The 18,928-nt window shown below is 42.2% G+C and overlaps 1 protein-coding gene across 2 annotated transcripts in view; it reads left to right on the forward strand.

Moving 5' to 3' along the window:
- Positions 1-18,928, forward strand: part of efna3a (ephrin-A3a) — an 83,464-nt gene that overhangs the window by 45,935 nt on the left and 18,601 nt on the right. Inside the window, exons 2-4 of one of the 2 annotated variants that reach the window (XM_084918874.1) lie at positions 12,922-13,223; positions 13,497-13,565; positions 15,172-15,246. In XM_084918874.1, the coding sequence (XP_084775000.1) occupies positions 12,922-13,223; positions 13,497-13,565; positions 15,172-15,246 (446 nt within the window). The remainder of the gene's footprint in view (positions 1-12,921; positions 13,224-13,496; positions 13,566-15,171; positions 15,247-18,928) is intronic. The other variant, XM_084918875.1, reaches the window with a different exon arrangement.

Genomic DNA, 18,928 nt, shown 5'->3' on the forward strand with positions numbered 1-18,928 from the left:
CCATGACCACTCTGCTGTGTGAGCTAGAGGGTTATTTGCACAAAGAAAGGAGGATATATTTTAAAAGGGGCGACGGGTTATTTTAAGAAAATGGGTGAATTATTTATGGAGGCCTGCTAGGAAGTGTTTGTGCGTTTGCGCTGTTGCATGTTTGGTGTGAGCTGGAAAGAACCTGAGGGTTTTTATCTGTTAAAGACATGTGTAAGTTAATTGTATTTAGAGTAAGTGATCAGGGAGCGCGCTTTGAGGTTTCTTTTTTAGTTTTCAAAGAGTGTGTGCATGCGTGGTGGTCTTCGGGGAGGGGGTGCTTACACCTACATTAAACCCTGCAGTCGCCATGGCTTGGAGATAAAAGACCAGATTATTCTACTTGGCATCCATTAGATTGTCTGAATATCGTCCAGTTTAAATCTGACCCAGAACTACTTTCCTTGATCTTCCTTTCTTCCTTTCCACCTCACACCCGTCTCTCTCTCCCTCCTTTGTTCTCTTTCCTCTCTTTGGTGCGGGATGAGAGAGGGATATGTGTGCCAGCCCAGAGAAGGAGCTTACAGACTGAGGTTTTTTGAAAATGAACGCCCTACTGTGGTTAACTTCCTGTGAGAGTAGCCGAGCCCCCTCACTCACTGAACTTCAAAGCTTGCATACTACACTTTGTAAAGATAATGTAAGCGGCACTGTTGTCTTGTGGCTCCCTCTGTGGATTTACCTTCGTGTTATACTTTGCCTATATTTTTGCAACGTGGTTGTTTTATGTTCACTTTTACCTGCACGCTGCCTCAGATCTCTCATTTGTTGAAGATTTTCTTTACGTGAATACTAAGCTGATGTACGTTTGTGCACTCCCTGTCTTGCTCGAGTCTGTCTTCTGCTCTTTTAGTAACCAGACACTTTGAGATTGGCAGGATAAGCACTTTGTTTTTTGGACATGGCCACGTGGGCAACTGGGAGCTGCCTGGCACCCTCTCTGAGGGTGTGTACTGTGGAGAATTCATCTTGATGAGAGCTCCTATTGTGTGTCACAGCTCCTCTGCTATCTCACTTTCTGTCAGGCTGCCTCTCTTTTTCCTCTAAGGCCAGCACCCTTTGTATAAGTGGCAGCATACAGTAAACAAAATAGAAATAGACCTTTTCTCACAGCTAATATTTTGATTTGATTCGATGACAGAAAAACATGCCACACTGGGCTTTGATCGTCACGTCCTGCAGGCACCTCTGGTCCAAACTTGTCAAAAATTTCAAAAAATCTCATTTTCAGTTTGGGCAGATGGAGTAGCTCTCTAAATGGAAAAAGATGGAAAAAGAAATCCACCTGAAAAGAAATCGATTGTGGATGTTTATTGTCATTTTGACTACTCTGAGTATGTGTGATTGTAGATTGTGCTAGAGGAAGGTTGTGTCCTAGATCAGGGCTGAAGAGATTTCTTTTTTGCATTGTTGCAGATGTCCACTAGATGAAGGTACTTTGCAGATATTTAGCTGAATAGCAGAGGGGACTGTAGCATCTCCACGCAGGTCCCTTTTCAGTACTGCCAAGGGCACATGAGCCTAAAAACTCGGCTGTGGATCAATGTGCTAGGATACCCTGGTCTAATGAATCACATTTTCCTTTACTTTATTTCAATAGCCAGGTGCGTGTGCAATTATTTACTTGGGTAGCATGATGCACTGCAGGAGAAAAGCAAGCCAACAGAGGCATTGCATTGTTCTGGGCAATATTGTACTGGAAAACCTTGGCTTCTGGCATTCATGTGGACACTGTTTTGACATTTAGCACTCAGCTGCACATTACACACATCCCTTCATGGCAGTGATGTTGCCTGTGGGTATTGGTCTCATTGAGCAAGATAATCTGCCCTGTCACGTTGGGAAACATGTTTGGAAATAGTTTGAAAACCATCTCATGGTTTAAATTGATATGATCGAGCATCTGGAAGATGTGGTAGAAAAACAACCAAAACCTAGAGGCCTCCAGGGATCTGCTGCTGTGGTCTTGGTGTATTTTACCACAATGACACCATTGGAGTTTTTTCGTAGTGCTTCAGTGGGATGAGTTGGTGGCACAAGAGACCCAGAGAAAGGTGATGTTACAAACACCGTCTTTATGTACAGTTAAGTATATCTATGATATGGTTTGTATGCTCCATTATGCCCATTTATACATTTTGGACCTTTTGCTTCCAAGTAGAAAAGACCATTTTTTCTGCTTTTCATGATTTGGTGACAGATAAGTAGTGAACCAAAGGGGAGGAGAGTGAAGCAAAAGAGCAGCAATCTCACAGAGAGAGAGCAGATGTGTACAATCAGGCCTTTAGTAGTGAAGTACAATTGGAGCCTCACCTTTGGAGAGATGGACCCTTGTTATCGCGGCATGTTGCGAGGTACGATCACACCGAGAGCTCAGCGGGATGGATCACTTTTCAAGACTGGCCGTGACTGGGAACTGGCATCAGTTTATGATACATCTGAAGGTTTTGGTGTGATTAGGAGAGGAGATATTCTCGTTTTCTTTTTATGTTCGACTGTTTTTTGTCCACGCCATTCATTCCAATTAAATGACCAGATTTTTGGACATAGCAGCACAGCAGCACGGATATTTGAGCCACTCAAAATCCCAATTGCATTAAACCAAACCGGAGTTATGAGCATAGGGAGCTGGATTTGAGTGCTTACTAGAGTGTAAGCCATATTGCTGACAGTGTGAGTTGCCACACCAATGCAAAGCCTAAAGCCCAAGGGCCAATAATAGCCAGAGAAATATTCCCTAGTGGTCCTTGGAAACATTTCAGTGTAATAAAAGAAAAGAGAAGATGCCTACTGGCCTCTGTTATATTTATTTTATGCAAAAAGTGTAGCTGGAGGAAAGCCACAGTTCAATATTCAACTGTGTCATCCATTCTTCAGTTTGATATTTAAACTTCCTCTGTGGATGTCTGGAAAGTAAAGAGCAGCTTAAACCGCACAGATTAATCAATGAAATGTATGCCTGTTCATATTTCCTCTGAATGAGCTGGCAGCAAACCCGTAAATCTTTGCAAGTGATTTAATCAGAGTTTGGAGCTGTGGAAATGGCGTTATTAGGGTGATCATTATGAGTTTTGTTTCCCTCGCTGCTGCAACTCAAACACGTATAGCCAGTGAGCCAGTAATAGCTAACAAAAAATGGCCTTTGCATAATCGAGCATTAAAAAAATGTCCTCTGGTGTCCCTTGTCAGAAGTGTTTGCTGGATATCTAACTGTGTGAAGCCAAATTAAAAGTCAATTTTCTCTTCTATCATTATTTTATTTAATCATTTTTAGAGGCCTGAAGGGGTAAAACTATACATGACGGTACATAAGAAACTAGCAGAAAGACAAATATGGCCAAACACATCTTGTTCTTCTTATTTTGGCTGCTCTCTTTACGTGTTGCCACAGTGGATCATCTGCCCCCCTCACTCTCTTCCATCGCACGAACTCTCTGTATGTCCTCTTTCACTACATCCATGAATCTTTTTTGTGGTCTTCCTCTCTTAGTCCTGCCTGACAAATTGTTCCAAATTCAGCTTCCTTTGCCCAATATATCAACTGTCCCTTTGCATGTCAGCCTAACCTCTTTAAACCTGTCTAGAAAACTGCTCAACCTCAGCTGTTCCTCTGATATACTCGTTTCTTAATCATGTCTATCCTGGTCACTCCCAAAGAAACTCTTGGCATTTTCATCTCGAGCGCCTCCAGCTCCACATCCTGTCTTTTTTGTTAATGCCAATCATCTCCACCCACTCCACCCTGCGTGGACTCTCTCCTTCTCCTCTAGTGTGTACTGTCCATTGCTTTGGATGGTTGACCCCAGGTCATTGAACTCATCCACCCACACTACTTCTGCTCTTTGCAGTTTCACTGTTACACCTGTCTCGCTCTCATTCACACACATGTACTCTGCCTTGCCTCTACTGGCTTTCATTCCTCTTCTCTCCAGCACATACCTCCACCTCATCTGTTCTCTGCTCTCACAACGGATAACGGTGTCGTCCATGAACGTCATGCTCCGCTGACCAAACACGATTAGCAAATAGACTTGTGTGTATCATAGAAGTAATTAACGAATAAATAAAAACGCAGAAATAAATAATGAAAAATAGTTAAGCGTTAAATGCATTTATCAGACACATATACCAGCTATTTTCTGATTAAAGCTTCTGAAGTGTGAAGATTGGTTGTTTTTTCTCTTTTTTCCCCCTCAGTTTACATCTAAGCCGTTTGGACTCTGTCCCAAGGGATTGGGTGTAGGGATTTCTTAGGATTTACACATTCATTAAAGATTCATTAAATTATTCAGAGAAAAGGGAAGACGCCCTCATGTTAGTCATATTATATGTTGTATATTTAAGGTTGCCAGGCAACCCAGGTTGGTGTTTATGGTTTAGTTTCTCTAGGTCATCCCTTACATTTAGTTTAGAGTAACTACTGCAGACATGCTCTTCTACAGTAATTGTATTTGCTTCTGTTACAATGTGGCTAATAGCTGACATTTCTGAATGGGTCCTGCCTGCTTCCTCCACTCACTTAATAAAACAGCAAGCCTGGAGTGAGGTTGGGGGAGATGTACTGACTACAGGATGGAATAGTGAGCAGAGAAGTCATCCTTTAACTTTACCTCGAGATTCATTTCTCAGCCTCTGTGTTGGGGCTCGCTGCTGGCTGCTGTTCTTTAGCTGATACTGCACTGTGGCCCTCCTGAGAAGGAAAAAGCAAAGAGAGCTAAGAATTTTTTGCTAAGAAGAGATCAATAAAATATCACTTCAAAGCAGAAATCTATAACTTTCTGCACGGTCAAATTACATCAGGAATAACTGTGTATTTAATGTTCCACTTATGACGGTGTTAAACCCTGTTGTTGGCATGCAGTGTAAATGTCATGATCGGGCAACGTCAACACAAATGTATTAATTAGTGAAATGATTAAGTCAGTTGAAAGCTTTGACATTTCAGCGTTTGCAGAGTTACAGACTCGACAGTGTCCCCGAGCGGTTTCCAGCTTTTACTCTGAAAATCATCAAACTCTCGATATGTCAGAATCTTAGTTGTGTATATTTGTAGATTTTTAAAATGGACTGTTAAGCTTTCCGTAAAGTTAAACTAAAACAAGCAAACATAAAGGCAAAAGTAGAAACATCAAGTGAACTGGGAGGCGGTTACTATAGAAATGAGCAAATATGAAAAGGTAATATTTTTCTATCTCTCAGAGACCACTGTGGACAGAGGAAGTGGAGGAAACTAGTGGATGACTCCCAGTCGTCTAATAGTAATAGAAGTGAGCTGCATCGTATGCCACTTCCCATAAACTGGCTCAGCACTTGTTTCTCCCCCGGTCCTCCATTTTGGATCGAAACATTGTAAACGGGGCCGTTAATTGCAGCATTAACTCAATCAGTGACGACTCGCAGGAGATATTGTGTGTGGGTGTGTGTGTTCACGTCTCATGGTTGTCTGTGTCCTTTGTGTGTATATGTGCATGCGCAAGTAATGAGTTTTGGTGCTGAGGTACGGAGAAAATCAGCAGAGTCTAGCTAGGCCCTGCCAGGGGACTTGATTGGAGGAGTGTTGTCGGTGCTAAACAGACGATTGGTGAATGCCATTTAAATCACGCCATTTTGTGCTTCGATAGTTTATCCCCCCGATGAGGCTGACGGTGATTACCTCGGAGAGATTGTGTTTTTTAAGGCAATCAGTGAGGATGTCACGCTGACCTCATCTTTACTGACAAAAGTTTGCAACTTTGATCAAAATACAGTGCGTCTCTCAGAAACGCAATACATGCACTGCAAGCTTCTATTATATATTATATTCCAAACCAAAACTCATAAAACATTGTGGACACCTGCATTGCACTATTAATTAGATATATACTTACTGGTCACTTTATTAGGTATAACAGTTCAACTGCTCACTGCAGCAACTCAGTGCATTTAAGGATGTGATCAAGACGACCTGCTGTAGCATCAGAATGAGGAGGAAAGTTGATTTAAGTGGCTTTAAGCATATCATAATTTTTTGTGCCAGATGAGCTGGTCTGAGCATTTCAGGAACTGCTGATCTGCTGGGATTTTCCCACACAACCCTATCTAAGGTTTACAGAGAATGATCTGAAAAAGAGAAAATGTCCAGCGAGCAGCGGCTCTCTGGGAGAAAATACCTCCTTGTTGCCAGAGGTCATAGGAGAATGGTTAGAGTGCTTCGAGCCGATAGGAAGGCAATAGTTGCACAAATAACTACTCATTACAACCAAGGTATACAGGAATGGGTCGCTGGGCGCACAACATGTTGAACCTTAAAGCAGAATGGCTACAGCGGTAGAAGACCACACCGGGTGCCACTCCTGCTAAAAACAGGAAGCTCAGGCTACAATTCACACAGGTGTATCAAATAAACAATAGAAGATTGAAAAACAACCTGGCCTGAGGCTCAGAATTTGGTGTAAGCAACATGAAAGGATGGCTCCATCCTGTATTGTGACACACACTGGTTGTGGTGTAATTGTGTGGGGAATGTTTTCTTGGCACACTTTGGTCCTTTTAGTGCTAATTGAGCATCTTTTAAAGCCCACAGTGTACCTGAGTATTGTTGCTGACTGTGTGCATCCCCTTATTACCACAGTGTTCTCATCCTCTGATGGCTGCTTTCAGCAGGATAACCTGACATGTCACAAAGCTCAACTCATCTCAAGCTAGTTTCTTGAACATGTCAGTGAGTTCACTGAATTCAAATGGCATTCACAGTCATCAGATCTCAATCCAGCAGAGCACCTTAGAGATGTGATCGAACAGGAGATTCGCATGTTGTATGCGCAAGCTGAGTAATTAAGGCAGGTCTGAATGAAAAAGGTGCTAACGAGGTGTACCTAATAGAGTGTTGGGTGAGTGTAGATTACTTGCTGTGTAAAATGTTGGTAGTTTATGCAAAGCTCAGTACTTTAAATTAAAGCATAGTGAGACTGCTGTCTTTGACAGAGGACGGCTCTGTTCATAATTGCTTTGTAGATGTTCAAGCACATAAATCATGGAGGAGTAGAGGATTCCCAAGATCGAAATAATTGTATCTAGGAAGAAAATCTGGCCACACAAAACAAGGCTATGGGAGATTTGCAGAATAATGAAAGAATTTTGCTTTAAAACTATTATTTGGTTTTCATGTAACATCAATATTATTGTATAAAACTGAGCCTGTAACAGCTGTTGAACTGTGTATTTTCAAAGGATGATACTGGTGTAATTTATACTCACAGCAGTACCTATCTGCAGTAATGCCTATGCAACCCACAAGTGCTTCATTCTACAATCAAACGCTATTACTGCCTTTTCCACTGCAGGGTTGGACTGCATTTGTGAAAAGCAACAACTTGTCTCTTCCAGCTGTTTTTAATGGATTTTTGAAAACAGTAGAGCCTCCGGCAGTAATGTAAGGTGAACCTGTGACAGAACAAACACTACCAACTTCTGTGAATGTGAAGAATACCATAGTGGGTTTAGACATTTCATATCCATTCATGTCAGTCGACAAATAAAAATAAACAAATACAAATGCACCAGGATTATTTTTCCTTGAAAGCCAGCAGCGTCTGTGCTTCTGCTTTCTCTTTGATGTAATCTGGCAAAAATTATTACACAGAAAAAAAAAAAGTGACTGAGCACTTGGATCTTCTAGTTTCGAGCTTGGGAAAGCAAAACAAAAATAAATGTCACCACTCGTGTAGAAAGCAAGGGAAATAAAATTTTACAAGTGTTGGACAAGTTATTTGAAAACTGGAAAAATTACATTAATAGCTACTCAGCAGCAAAAGTCACTGTATTTTTCTTAATCTGTTATAGATACACAGACAGACAGATGCAAAGGAGTAGGAAGAAGCCCACTATTTAATAAATAGTCATCACCTTTTGTCTTTGTGTCATTGTTTAAAACCTTCTTTACTGTTTACTACACTTACACACACACACACACACACACACACACACACACACACACACACACAGTAGCACGCCAACAGATATCCATATACACACATAGATGGGTCACAACACCTGATCAAAGCCCTTCTTCCTTCCTGTACCTCTGAAAAACCGTATATTTTTAAACTGGGTCAGGCTTGGACATTCCTTCAGCTCATCATTCAGTCTGTTCCACAGTTTCACTCCACATAGAGAGATGCAAAAACTGGATCAATGAATTTTAATGTTTTTGATTTTAAGAATAGTGAATTCGTATGATCTCTGTAATCAGTATTATGGATTATCCTTAGAGGCCTTTTTTACTATATAGATAAAAATGGTTGGGAAACAGTGAAACCAGTGAATGAAGAGAATGTGGAGTTTATTGTGGTCCACAATTGGTTTTGCTTTTACTAAGTACGAAAATCCTTCTTGAAACTTTATTGTCTCTAAGTTTTATATAAGATTTCATAATAATATGACCTTCCATGGAGTCACCACAGTGGATGGATCCGCATGTTTTATCTGACACAGATTTAACATCGATGCACTTTCTTGAAGTAACTCTTCCATTTATCTAGACTTGAGAACCACACCAGGAGTACATTAGCTTGTGACTCCCTGAGGCTGTTTCTTTCTTTTTTGTTTTATGTGTGTGTGTGTGTGTGTGTGTGTGTGTCTAAATCTGGGCATCTTTCGTGCGTGTTGAAAGTTGAATGTGTAAAACACCATGTAGGCACATGTCAGCTATTTTAAAATTATTTTTTAATGCTAACTAAATATCATGTTGTTCAGTTTAACTCAGTGTAAAATGTCAGACTTCAGACGCAGCTTATTCAGCAGCTTATTCTGATGTCAGAAATGGAGAAAATCCTTAATACAGTCATTTCGAGATGACAGCACCAGTTATCTGCGGTTCATTCTTTTTGTTTGAGAGAGTCCCCATATCATTAGAAAGCCGAACTGAAGGGTTACACCAAAGCTCAGTATTAAATGAATGAGGACTATCTTAAATTATGAATCGTGTAAATCCAAAACTGCAACTGGAAAAAAGCAGAAAACGTCCCCTTTAACAAGCGGCACAAAATCTGGATGGATTAACTGACTGTCCAGCAGTTAGCCTAGCCTCAGTGACCACACACAGCTCTCCAGAAGTCCCAACCTCCTGCTCACAGTTCTTACACTCTCCAAATTGGAACAAAGCTGAGCGCCTCCTGAATGGACACGTACCTTGTTAACAAGCCAGTGCAGGAGGTGCACTTTCTCTTTTTTGGTAAAGGCTAGCCGCCTTCCACTTTTGACAAGCCCCCTCATCAATTTACCACAGCCTGCCCACAGACAGGAAAAAACTTCCAATAAGGCTGTGAGCAAGCCTACAATATGTCAAAGTAACAGTGTTACTGAAAATTTAATGTGTAATTAGTGTAACTTTATACAGGCAAAGAAATTGCACTACTGTAATTAGTAATCCCTTACTGCCCCGAGCTGCTGATATATGATTGTTTAGGATTTCTTTTACATTTTACTGCAGCAGTCGTGGATTTCCTGTGGCTGTGCTTAATGCACTGTTTCTGTGCACTGTATGTTTGTAAGTGTCTCACGCTGTAGCACTACCTCACCATTGTTATTTATTACTGGCAGTATTCTCCTAAGGCTCTTTTTAGCACAGACGTGAAAGGTGCAATGGTGCTATCTTTGTCTCATTCTTCCTCTCTTCTTCTTTCTCTCTTTTAACCCCCCCCACATTCCTCTCTCACTCTCTCGATCTCTCCCCTGCTATTTTCCTCCCCTGGCAGTCTTCACCAGCTTGTGCTGCTTATACTAACTAGCTGTGCACTCCCACTCATAGGAAAATGGTGATGAGACAGCAAAACCACCGCAGACACAATGTACAGTGGAAAGGGAGGAAACGACTTGGATAAAGGGTGCAGGGAAGGAGAGACAACAGGCGAATGAGATCCATCAGTCTTTTTTATGCACTTTTACCACATATATGTCCATCCCCAGAGGGTGCTGTGTCTCTGTCTAGGCCACTGCCTCCATCTCTGTGCTTTACTCTTTGTTGTTGTCATCATTTGAAGCATTTTCCCTCCCTCACCCTTCCTCTTCCTCCCCCTACCTTAAGTTATTAAATCTGTTCTCACCCCCTCTTTCCGCTTCTCTTTTCCTCTCCTCCCTCCATTCCTCTCTGGCCTGCAACCTTTTTGTCTTGTGCCACTAAATGGACTGCTTATATAACAGCATACACCTAGAGGGACTCCCCGCCTCCTCTCACCCATCAGCAAGCCTGGTCTTCTCACTTCACCCTTTTAGTCTCCTTTCCTCCTTGTTTTCTCCTCTGCCCCACCTTACCTTCTGTTTTTCCCACCGTGTCATTTTTCCCTCCCCTTCTTCCTCTCTTCTTCTCAAGCTTCCTCATTTGCTGGCCAGTTTTGGAACAAACAGTCCTCCTGCTGTGTAGCTAGGGTAGGTGCTAACCAAAACAATAAGGAGGAAAAGAACGGGGCCGCATCTTCATGCAAGTGCTGAAATGAGTCATCGAAAAGCGGAAAGCAGATCTGCCGCTATTTGGATAAAGTTATTAAAGTAATATATCAGGAAAAACGCTCAAAGCAAAAACTTTATGAAATAGTAATGGTCATTTTTCGCTGCCGTTTTACAGGCTGAATAATCATTGGATTCTTCTAAACATTATTAATGATGAAACTTATCCTTGCATTTAAATTTGTCCCCAGCTTTTACATTCAAGCTGCATGGAAAGGGACAATAAGACATTGCTGTACATTTAAGAAGACTCTTGAGCCGTTTTGCATATTTTCAAAAATGTATCTCTCCAACCTGCAAATGCTCAAGAACAAATGCTTTTGCAGACTAGTTTGCTGCATTTGCTGCACTGTCTCAGCAGTATCCAGTGGCCTTTCATCCATGAATATGATAGAGCACTCAAGCACAGATGCTCTCTCTCTGGATCTTCTTCCCTCCTTGCATTCAAGTCTTCTCACACACTTATTTTTCAGTGACGGTGAGTCCGCCTGACTTAACTTGCATCCAGGATTCTCCTGAATGCATATTTTTTATTCAGCACACCATCTATCTTGCACTTTCATCTCATGTCTCCCTCAAATTCTCTCTATCCTACGCCCATTGTACCTCTTTATCTCTCTCTACCCTTCCATTCTCCTCACCATCTCAACCTTCCTCCACCACACAAACCCCCTCTCTAAATATAGTCCCTTTGAAGCATAGCTGTGTTGTCTCTTCCCGCAACACTGCAAGACAAAAGTCTGTCATCTCACATCTAAGCAGTGGGGATAGAAAGCACAGATAAGATTGAAGGCCCAAAAAGAACACTGGTTAAGAGAATTGATATTCATCTGCCTCAGCATGTGTGTATACATGAAGAAAAGGGGAGAAAACGGAGGGGAAAAAATTATCAGAGTGGGCGAGAGGATCCAGAAAAAGTGATCCGCACAGTAAGAAAGCGATAGAGAAGGGTCTGACATTTCTGATCTTCATTTTGGGATTGAATGAAAAATATCTCTGGGTGCCTGACCCAGTAACGCATGCACGTGTGCATGTTAGTGTGATCCTCTCAGCAGCAGTGTGTGCATGTGTTGGCATAATGTATGCACAGTGAGGAGTGGTTATGAGAGTGTTAAAGTGTGCGTTCTTTTGTGAAGCAGATAATGTGTAAGAAAGAGAAGCCAACCAACAGGAAACAAATAATAATTGTGCAGAGAATAAGAAGGGTGATCTTTGCCCATATAATACAGCACAATACCACCACCTAATGGTTAGTATGAGTCATTGCGGGCACTTGGCGTGGGTTACACATCGCTGCAACTTAGGACAATTCCCATCTCATCAGCTCACCTGCAGGAGCCCTTCTAATGACTTCTACTTTGTCTAATTACAGATTGTGTAATTTACATAATAAGTATACTTAGCATTACAAACAGTGTGGATAACAGCATGGTGGCAGTGTGGGACATTATTACATCACTCTTTAGGTTGTTCAGTTCAGTTCCTCTGTTTTAAATCGACTGAAGGGTTACTGTACAAGACACACACACACACATATATATTTATATATATTCTTAACCTCAGAGTGGATTTCATTTATGCTAAAAAGGGGACATTGTTCCATCATGTGTACTGTGTAGACCGAGTCCCCTGCAGCCAGAGCATACATCGCCGCTGACAGAATCTCCTTCCACCTCATTGACCTGGCCCGAAGCTGGCTCTGGGGAAAAGATAGGAGTACAGATTATGATTCTCAGCACGATTCCCTGGAATTGCCACCGGGCATTTGGTGGGAAAATGTGTGTTTTTATATGCAGAGGGAGGAGAAAGATGTAATAGTTCAAGGTTTGAAGAAAACGCTGAGGGGATTAACTGTCTTTAAGCCCTCATTGCATTACATTTGTGTTAACTATACTGTTGAAATTGTTAACCAGCTGCTCAGTTAGTTATGAAGCAGAAATTAACTGACAGCTTATTGGTTATTAGTCCGGTAAAATTTTTTGCTGCTTTGTTTTGCATCGTTGCATTTCCAGAGTGTTGATCATAAAAACTTTTTTTCATCTCGTGATGGTATTTTTCACTGCGATTAGGTTTTATTTACTGAACAGCTACTTGACATTTCTGGGGAATATGTTCATTTGCTTTCTGGCTGAATATTAACTGAGAAAATTGATACCAGTGTAATAGACTTCATCTACAAGCTCTGCGAAAGCTCACTTATCCAAAAACGAGTTTTTCTTTTCCAGGGAAATATGTGCAGGCTGCTTTTTGGCTAAAAAGAAAATGTTACCTAGACTGTGATTTGCAAATGTTGAGCTATTCCTTTAACAGATAGTGAAAGAGGTTTAGAGAGGTTCCATAGTAACTTACCCACATTTCTTTCTGCCTTTTTTGAATGCATTCATCTTATTTCTGTCTTTGTTTTTGTGTCAGCCTCCGAAGGGAGGGATACACGGTGCAAGTCAGTGTCAACGACTACCTGGACATCTACTGCCCGCACTACAACACCAGTCAGCGTGGGACGCTAGAGCGTGTCGTAGCAGAGCAATACATCCTCTACATGGTCGACTACCACGGCTATCGCACCTGCAACACCCAGAAGGGCTCCAAGCGTTGGGAGTGCAACCGGCCTCATGCGCCCCATGCGCCCATCAAATTCTCAGAGAAGTTCCAGCGTTACAGCGCCTTCTCCCTGGGCTACGAGTTCAACGTGGGCAAGGAGTACTACTACATCTGTGAGTCAGACCTGCGAACACCTGCACGAAAGACTGAGGGTGCTGCACATTCACTGTTTTGATCTAAGATTATAATGAGGAGCTTTTCCTCAGCTGCTGCCACGCACATGTACTGATGGTACGTGGGTGTTGCTAATAGATTCTAAGTTCAGCTGAGGACGGGCTGTTGCTCAGTTGCAGCTCTGCAGTTTACACAGCCGGCTGCTGGGGATCATGCGGCCTGCAGAGGGCACAAGTTTGACATGTGTTGTGTGTGTTTGCTCTCTGTTTTAGCCACGCCCACGCACCACCACCACGGTCACAGCTGCCTGAGACTGAGAGTATTCGTCTGCTGCTCCACTGGTGAGACCAGAAAAATCTGCCTTAGTCTTAGTATACGTCTCCTCCGCTCATTTTATACCATTTCCTCTCTTTCTGTGTCACTTCATTTGCCCTCACCTCCTATCTGTTTGTATCTCACAAACACAGAGAGAAACTGAGACAAAGACACACACATACACACACAGAAAAACTAAGATCTGACAGTCCTGTCTCAGAGAGAGGCTTTTCTGCCTCGTGCTGTCTTGGCAGGGTTTTGATGATGGCGTATTTTACCTCGAAGCAGTGCTTTGAGACGGATGGCTTAATGTTATTGTCTGTTTCGGTGCTATTACAGTAATGTGCTGTCTCTCGCTGCAAGTGACACGCACAAAAAATGTAAAAGAGAAAAAAATAGATTGAATTGCATGATCCAGCTCTCTGCCCTCCTCTTCCTCTGTCACTCCCCATACCTCTCTCCCGCAGCTCTCTTGACCACCCCCTCCTTCTCCTTCTCTGACTATCTCTTCTTCTCTCTGTCTTGCTCTCCGAAGCCTGCCGCACGGTGTAGTGTGTGTGTTATTTTTACCCTGGTAGCCTGCTCTCTTCCCTGCAGGCCTTTGATCAGGCAGCCCAGCGCTGAAAGCCTCCCCCTTTCCTCTAACCTTGTCAGCACTAATACATCCCACACTCAGGCCAGTGTCAGCCCCTGTGTACACATCACCTTAACACCAACCCCCCCATCCCACTGTCACTGCTAATCTATTGATGCGTCTACCACGCCTCTGTTTGCTTCTGTGTGTGTGTGTGTGTGTTTGGGTGCATCAGTGTGCGTAGGAGTGTGTAGGAGTTTGAGCACATGTGTCTACACATGGGAGAATGTCAACTGTAAACTGTTTCTTATGGCTGTGATGTGCATGCATGAGTGCATTTAGCCAGTTTACCAGCTCCAACCTTTGCTTAACAAGGTCATTTAACAGCTTGCTATCAAAAAACATTTCTGGTTTCAGCTGCCTTCTTTTCATTCTGTGTGTATATGTGTCCCACCTTAAATCCTCCAAGTATTTAAGATAAGAAAGAAATGTGAATATTCATGACACATGCTTTACATCCTTGATGAGCTGCAAATTGCTACCAGCCTCTGTGCGCGTCCTCCGTTAATGCTGTTCCATCCACCTAACTCTGTATCGCAGTCACAGGCTTACACAGACAAACATATTAGCTAAAGAAAAGAGGCAGAAATACACAAAGATGAATAGACACAACCCAAACATCATTCATTCATGGTTAATTTGCCTGCGCAGACTGAGTTTAATTCCATGTCTGCACGAACACTGAATGTGATAATGAATTCTGTTCCAAATGCTTTTAATGTTTTAATTTCCACATGGGGATTCAAAGTCCACGATTTCTTCATGCTTTTTCAGTGGCAGGGGTACACGGACTCCTTCATCTTCTTCTGTAACTGTGCAGAATTTAATGGTGCCTAAGATTCACTCCCCCCCTTGTTTCGCAGTGCTGTCGTTTTAATGGAGTGTCTTCTCTCCTTGTCTGTGTCTCACTCTCTCTGCCTCTGTCTCTCTGCGTTTCATTCCTTCCTCTCCTTTCGTTCCTTCTCTCTGTCTATGTGTGGCTGTGATGTGTTTCTCAGTCTCCCAGGCAGACGAGGACTCCATTCAGACTCCCGATTACACAGTCAGGCCAAACATCAAAATACACAACATTGGTGAGTGACTTTAAGTTGCCAAAAGTGAACAGGAACCAGTAGCTCCATATTTGGTTTCTGCAAAGCGTGATTTGTGCACCAATCATTGTGAAAAAATAACCCAAATCAAGTTTTTTTTAAATCTGTGGTCAGGAAAAAAAGCCGTAACTGGTTGATCGGTAAAACCTCAATTTTCTGCTCTTATGATGCTCATCGTGCAATGTGGGCAAGACGGTGCACACAGCAGCTTATGGATTCCACAGTACTATCATGCACCTGCTTTTTTATATATACACTCTAATTATCTATTTACTTATATGCTATAAAAAAGGAGTGTGCCAAATTATTATTACAAATTGGGTCTTATTTTTTTCTGTTTAGTTAGCATCGTTTCTATTGGTTATGATAGCGGAATAATTGCAATAAGCGGCATGGAAGCACTGAACCAATACACCCAAAATGGAAATGGCCTCAGTACTGACCTCATTATAGCGTTCATTCATCAGTGTCTTTATAAGATTAATTGTTTCCTCTATCTGCTGCATTAATTCAGTCATGATGCTACACAGCAGTCTCTGACCTGACGTTATCGTACATGAAAATGATTTTAATGAGTTGCACACAATGAGGCATAAAGATTACAAGTAAAGGTAGAACAAAGAAAAAAGCACTGGTATTGGATTGAGCATTGCTCAGTACCCAGTAAATGGTTTGGCCAGATAATTAAGAACTCTTGTAGTTTAAGTTGCATTTAAATGTAAGTACAACTCCCTTAATGAACAGGAAACCTCCTTACAGTTATGGTAAGTGCAGTGGCCATTGTTAATTCAAGAAGCACGAGGAATTGTCATAATGAACAATTCTGATTATTATAACATTAATAATTATAATACAATTATATGGACAAAAAGTATGGGCACATCCCATTCTGAATCCACAGATAGTAATATGGAGTTGGCTCCCTCTTGCCGCTCTAACAGCTTCCATTTTTCCTGGGAAAGCCCTCTATGAAATTTTGGAGTGTCTGTGTGAATTTTTACTCATTCATCCAGAAGAGCATTTGAGGTCAGACACCAATGTTAGACAAGACAGCCTGGCTCTCATTATTCATTGAAGTTCATCCCAAAGGTGTTAAAATGGGTTAGGGCTGAGGTAAGGGTTCTGTGCAGTCCAGTGAAGTTCTTCCACACCAGACTCGATAACTCCATGGACGCTGTTTTGTGAAACGGGAAACAGTCGTGCTGGAAGAGAAGGGCACTAAAACTGTCCCCATAAAGTATGGAAGTAAGCATGGAATTGTCTGAAATGTCTTGGGAAGCTGAAGCATTAAGATATTCTTTTACTAGAACCAAAGGCTCAGGCTAACCTAAGAAAAACAACCCTCCTCCACTTAACTTTACAACTGGCCCACAGGCAGCTTTCTTTCTCTTGGTGTTTATCAAACCCAGTGTCATCCAGCAGACTTCCAGATAGAGACGGGTGAGTTGTCACTTCACAGAGCTGCTCCAGAGTCCACTGGTGACGTCCTTTACATCACGCCACCTGATGCTTGGCACGCAGCTGCTCAGCCAGGGAAACCCATACCATGAAGTTCCCAGCGCACAGTTTATGTGCTGATATTAAAGGCAGCGGAGGTTTGGAGCGCTGCAGTTATTGAATTCACAGAGTGTTGGTGATGTAGCCAAGTACAGGATAGGGTAGGGGAAATTAAAGTAAGATGGAGAGAATGGGCCAATAGCTAGATTCGTAGGAGGGATAAAGTGAGTTGCGTGGAGAAGAATGACTGGAGCCACAGGTAAAGTTGCTATGAATTGTATTAAACTACTTAGCAACAATTTAACAGCATTTCATGAACAGGAATGAAAACACAAAATAAAATACAGTGACAGCAATAATAATAACAATCAGAAACCTATCTGAGCTCAGATATGTCAGTCTTGCCGGCTTAATAGTCAGTGTTCAGTCAAGTCAGATCCAATAGGTCAAAAGTTTGTGATTGGTGCGATTTCGTCCTACCGCACTGTTGCAATTGTTCGTGAGAGAAGAGCAACCTGCCCTTCTGGGCCAACTCGGAATGGCTGTGGTTCGGTTCAAAGGGAAAGGCTCGCCATCTTCCTCGTCAGGAAGAGATCCAGGTCTCACGATCCCAAAAAAAAAAACCTAGCCAGCACACTTCTAATGTTCAACTCTCAGAGAGGATCTTGTTCAACTCTCAGAGAGGATCTTGTTCAACTCTCAGAGAGGATCTTGTTCACTTCATCCGCTCCCGCGCAGATCGCGATGGTTTCAAGGTCCGAAATGTTCACAATAAATCAGGTCCGTTTCTCCAAGGTCCATGCAGATCTCCGGTATGGATATTTGCTCAATTTATCAAGTTAATAGTTATTTTCCAGCGAAAAGCTTGGCGGTGAAAATCAGCAATGGTCTCGTGCGCCTCCGTCTCTCTCTGTGTCTGAGCACGTGACGGTACAGAGCAGGGGAAGGCGGGGCTTGTTCCTTCCTAACCAGTAGGGGTGTTAAATATACTCTTTGGGTTTTATTCTTATATTTATAGTATTTATCTTTTATTATTGATTTACTTTTGATCAACTCAGTGATTAACAGAGTAATGATGAATCACAATTAACAATAACAATGTTGTAGTGCATTACTGAGTCGTGTAAACTCACTGGGTTACATCCTCCCCCCTTAAATCTCATGCACGTCCCCGTGCATGGCTCTGGTGGAATAGGCAACATCATTGGCAAGGGAGTCGATGAAAGCTTTGTTCAATCCTTGAAAGAGTGATTTAACCACTGTTACTAGTGGGTTACCTAGCTGAGGATAAGTGAGTCTTTGGGATGGTTGGCGAATTCTTTCAGATCGTCTGATCTGTGTTTCTGTTTGCAAGGTTTCAGGTTCATCATCATTTTCAACTTGTCTTTCAGGTGAAAGTTGATGAGTTGAGTTCTCTGACAACAGTGAATCTGACAAACTGGTCGACAAAACAGTTTTGTCTTTTCGAGTGTCTGTTTCAGACTCACTTGGTGTGTTGTTTTGTAGGCTTGTGTCACTTTCCTTTGGTGGTAAGTTTGCTTCACTTTCACGTTCTGTCTGAGGTAGGTCTGTTTCACTGTCCATGTGAGATAAATTGGTGTCAGTTGAACTTCCAATTTCGCCTTCAGGTAAGTATGTTTCAGTTTCGTTCTCAGTTTCCTGCTCAGGTAAGTCTGTCATGTCCGGTAATGTGTTAGATTGTTCGTTATCATTTACAGGATCTTTGTTTTGTTTGAATCTTTGTGTTGGCGGGTATGGCGCATACTTGGTAAAAATGTCTGTCTTTCACTTGTGGAGGTTCAGGGTAATAAAACTCATCTTCCTCTTCCTCAAGTGTTTGGTCGGAGTCAACTTCCAAAGCTGAACTTTGTCTTGTGCGTGGTCTGTTAGTTTTTGTGACTCGCTCGGGTTCATGCTCTGTTGGTGAGAGAAATCCACAGGGAAGTAACAGATCTCTGTGGAGCGTTCTGTTGGGTCCGTCTCCGTTTTCCAGTTTTCCAGTATATACTGGTAAGTTTTCCATTTGTTTGGTAACAATATACACTGTTTGTTCCCATTTGTCCGCTAATTTGTGCTTCTCTCTCAGGCGGAGATTTCGAACCAAGACTCGGTCTCCCACATCTAGTGTGGATTCACGGATGATTTTGTCAAACCGTTTCTTGTTTTT

The sequence above is a fragment of the Perissodus microlepis genome, chromosome 22 (assembly GCF_051167445.1).
Source record: "Perissodus microlepis isolate ML-2025 ecotype Zambia chromosome 22, ASM5116744v1, whole genome shotgun sequence".
Taxonomy (NCBI): domain Eukaryota; kingdom Metazoa; phylum Chordata; class Actinopteri; order Cichliformes; family Cichlidae; genus Perissodus; species Perissodus microlepis.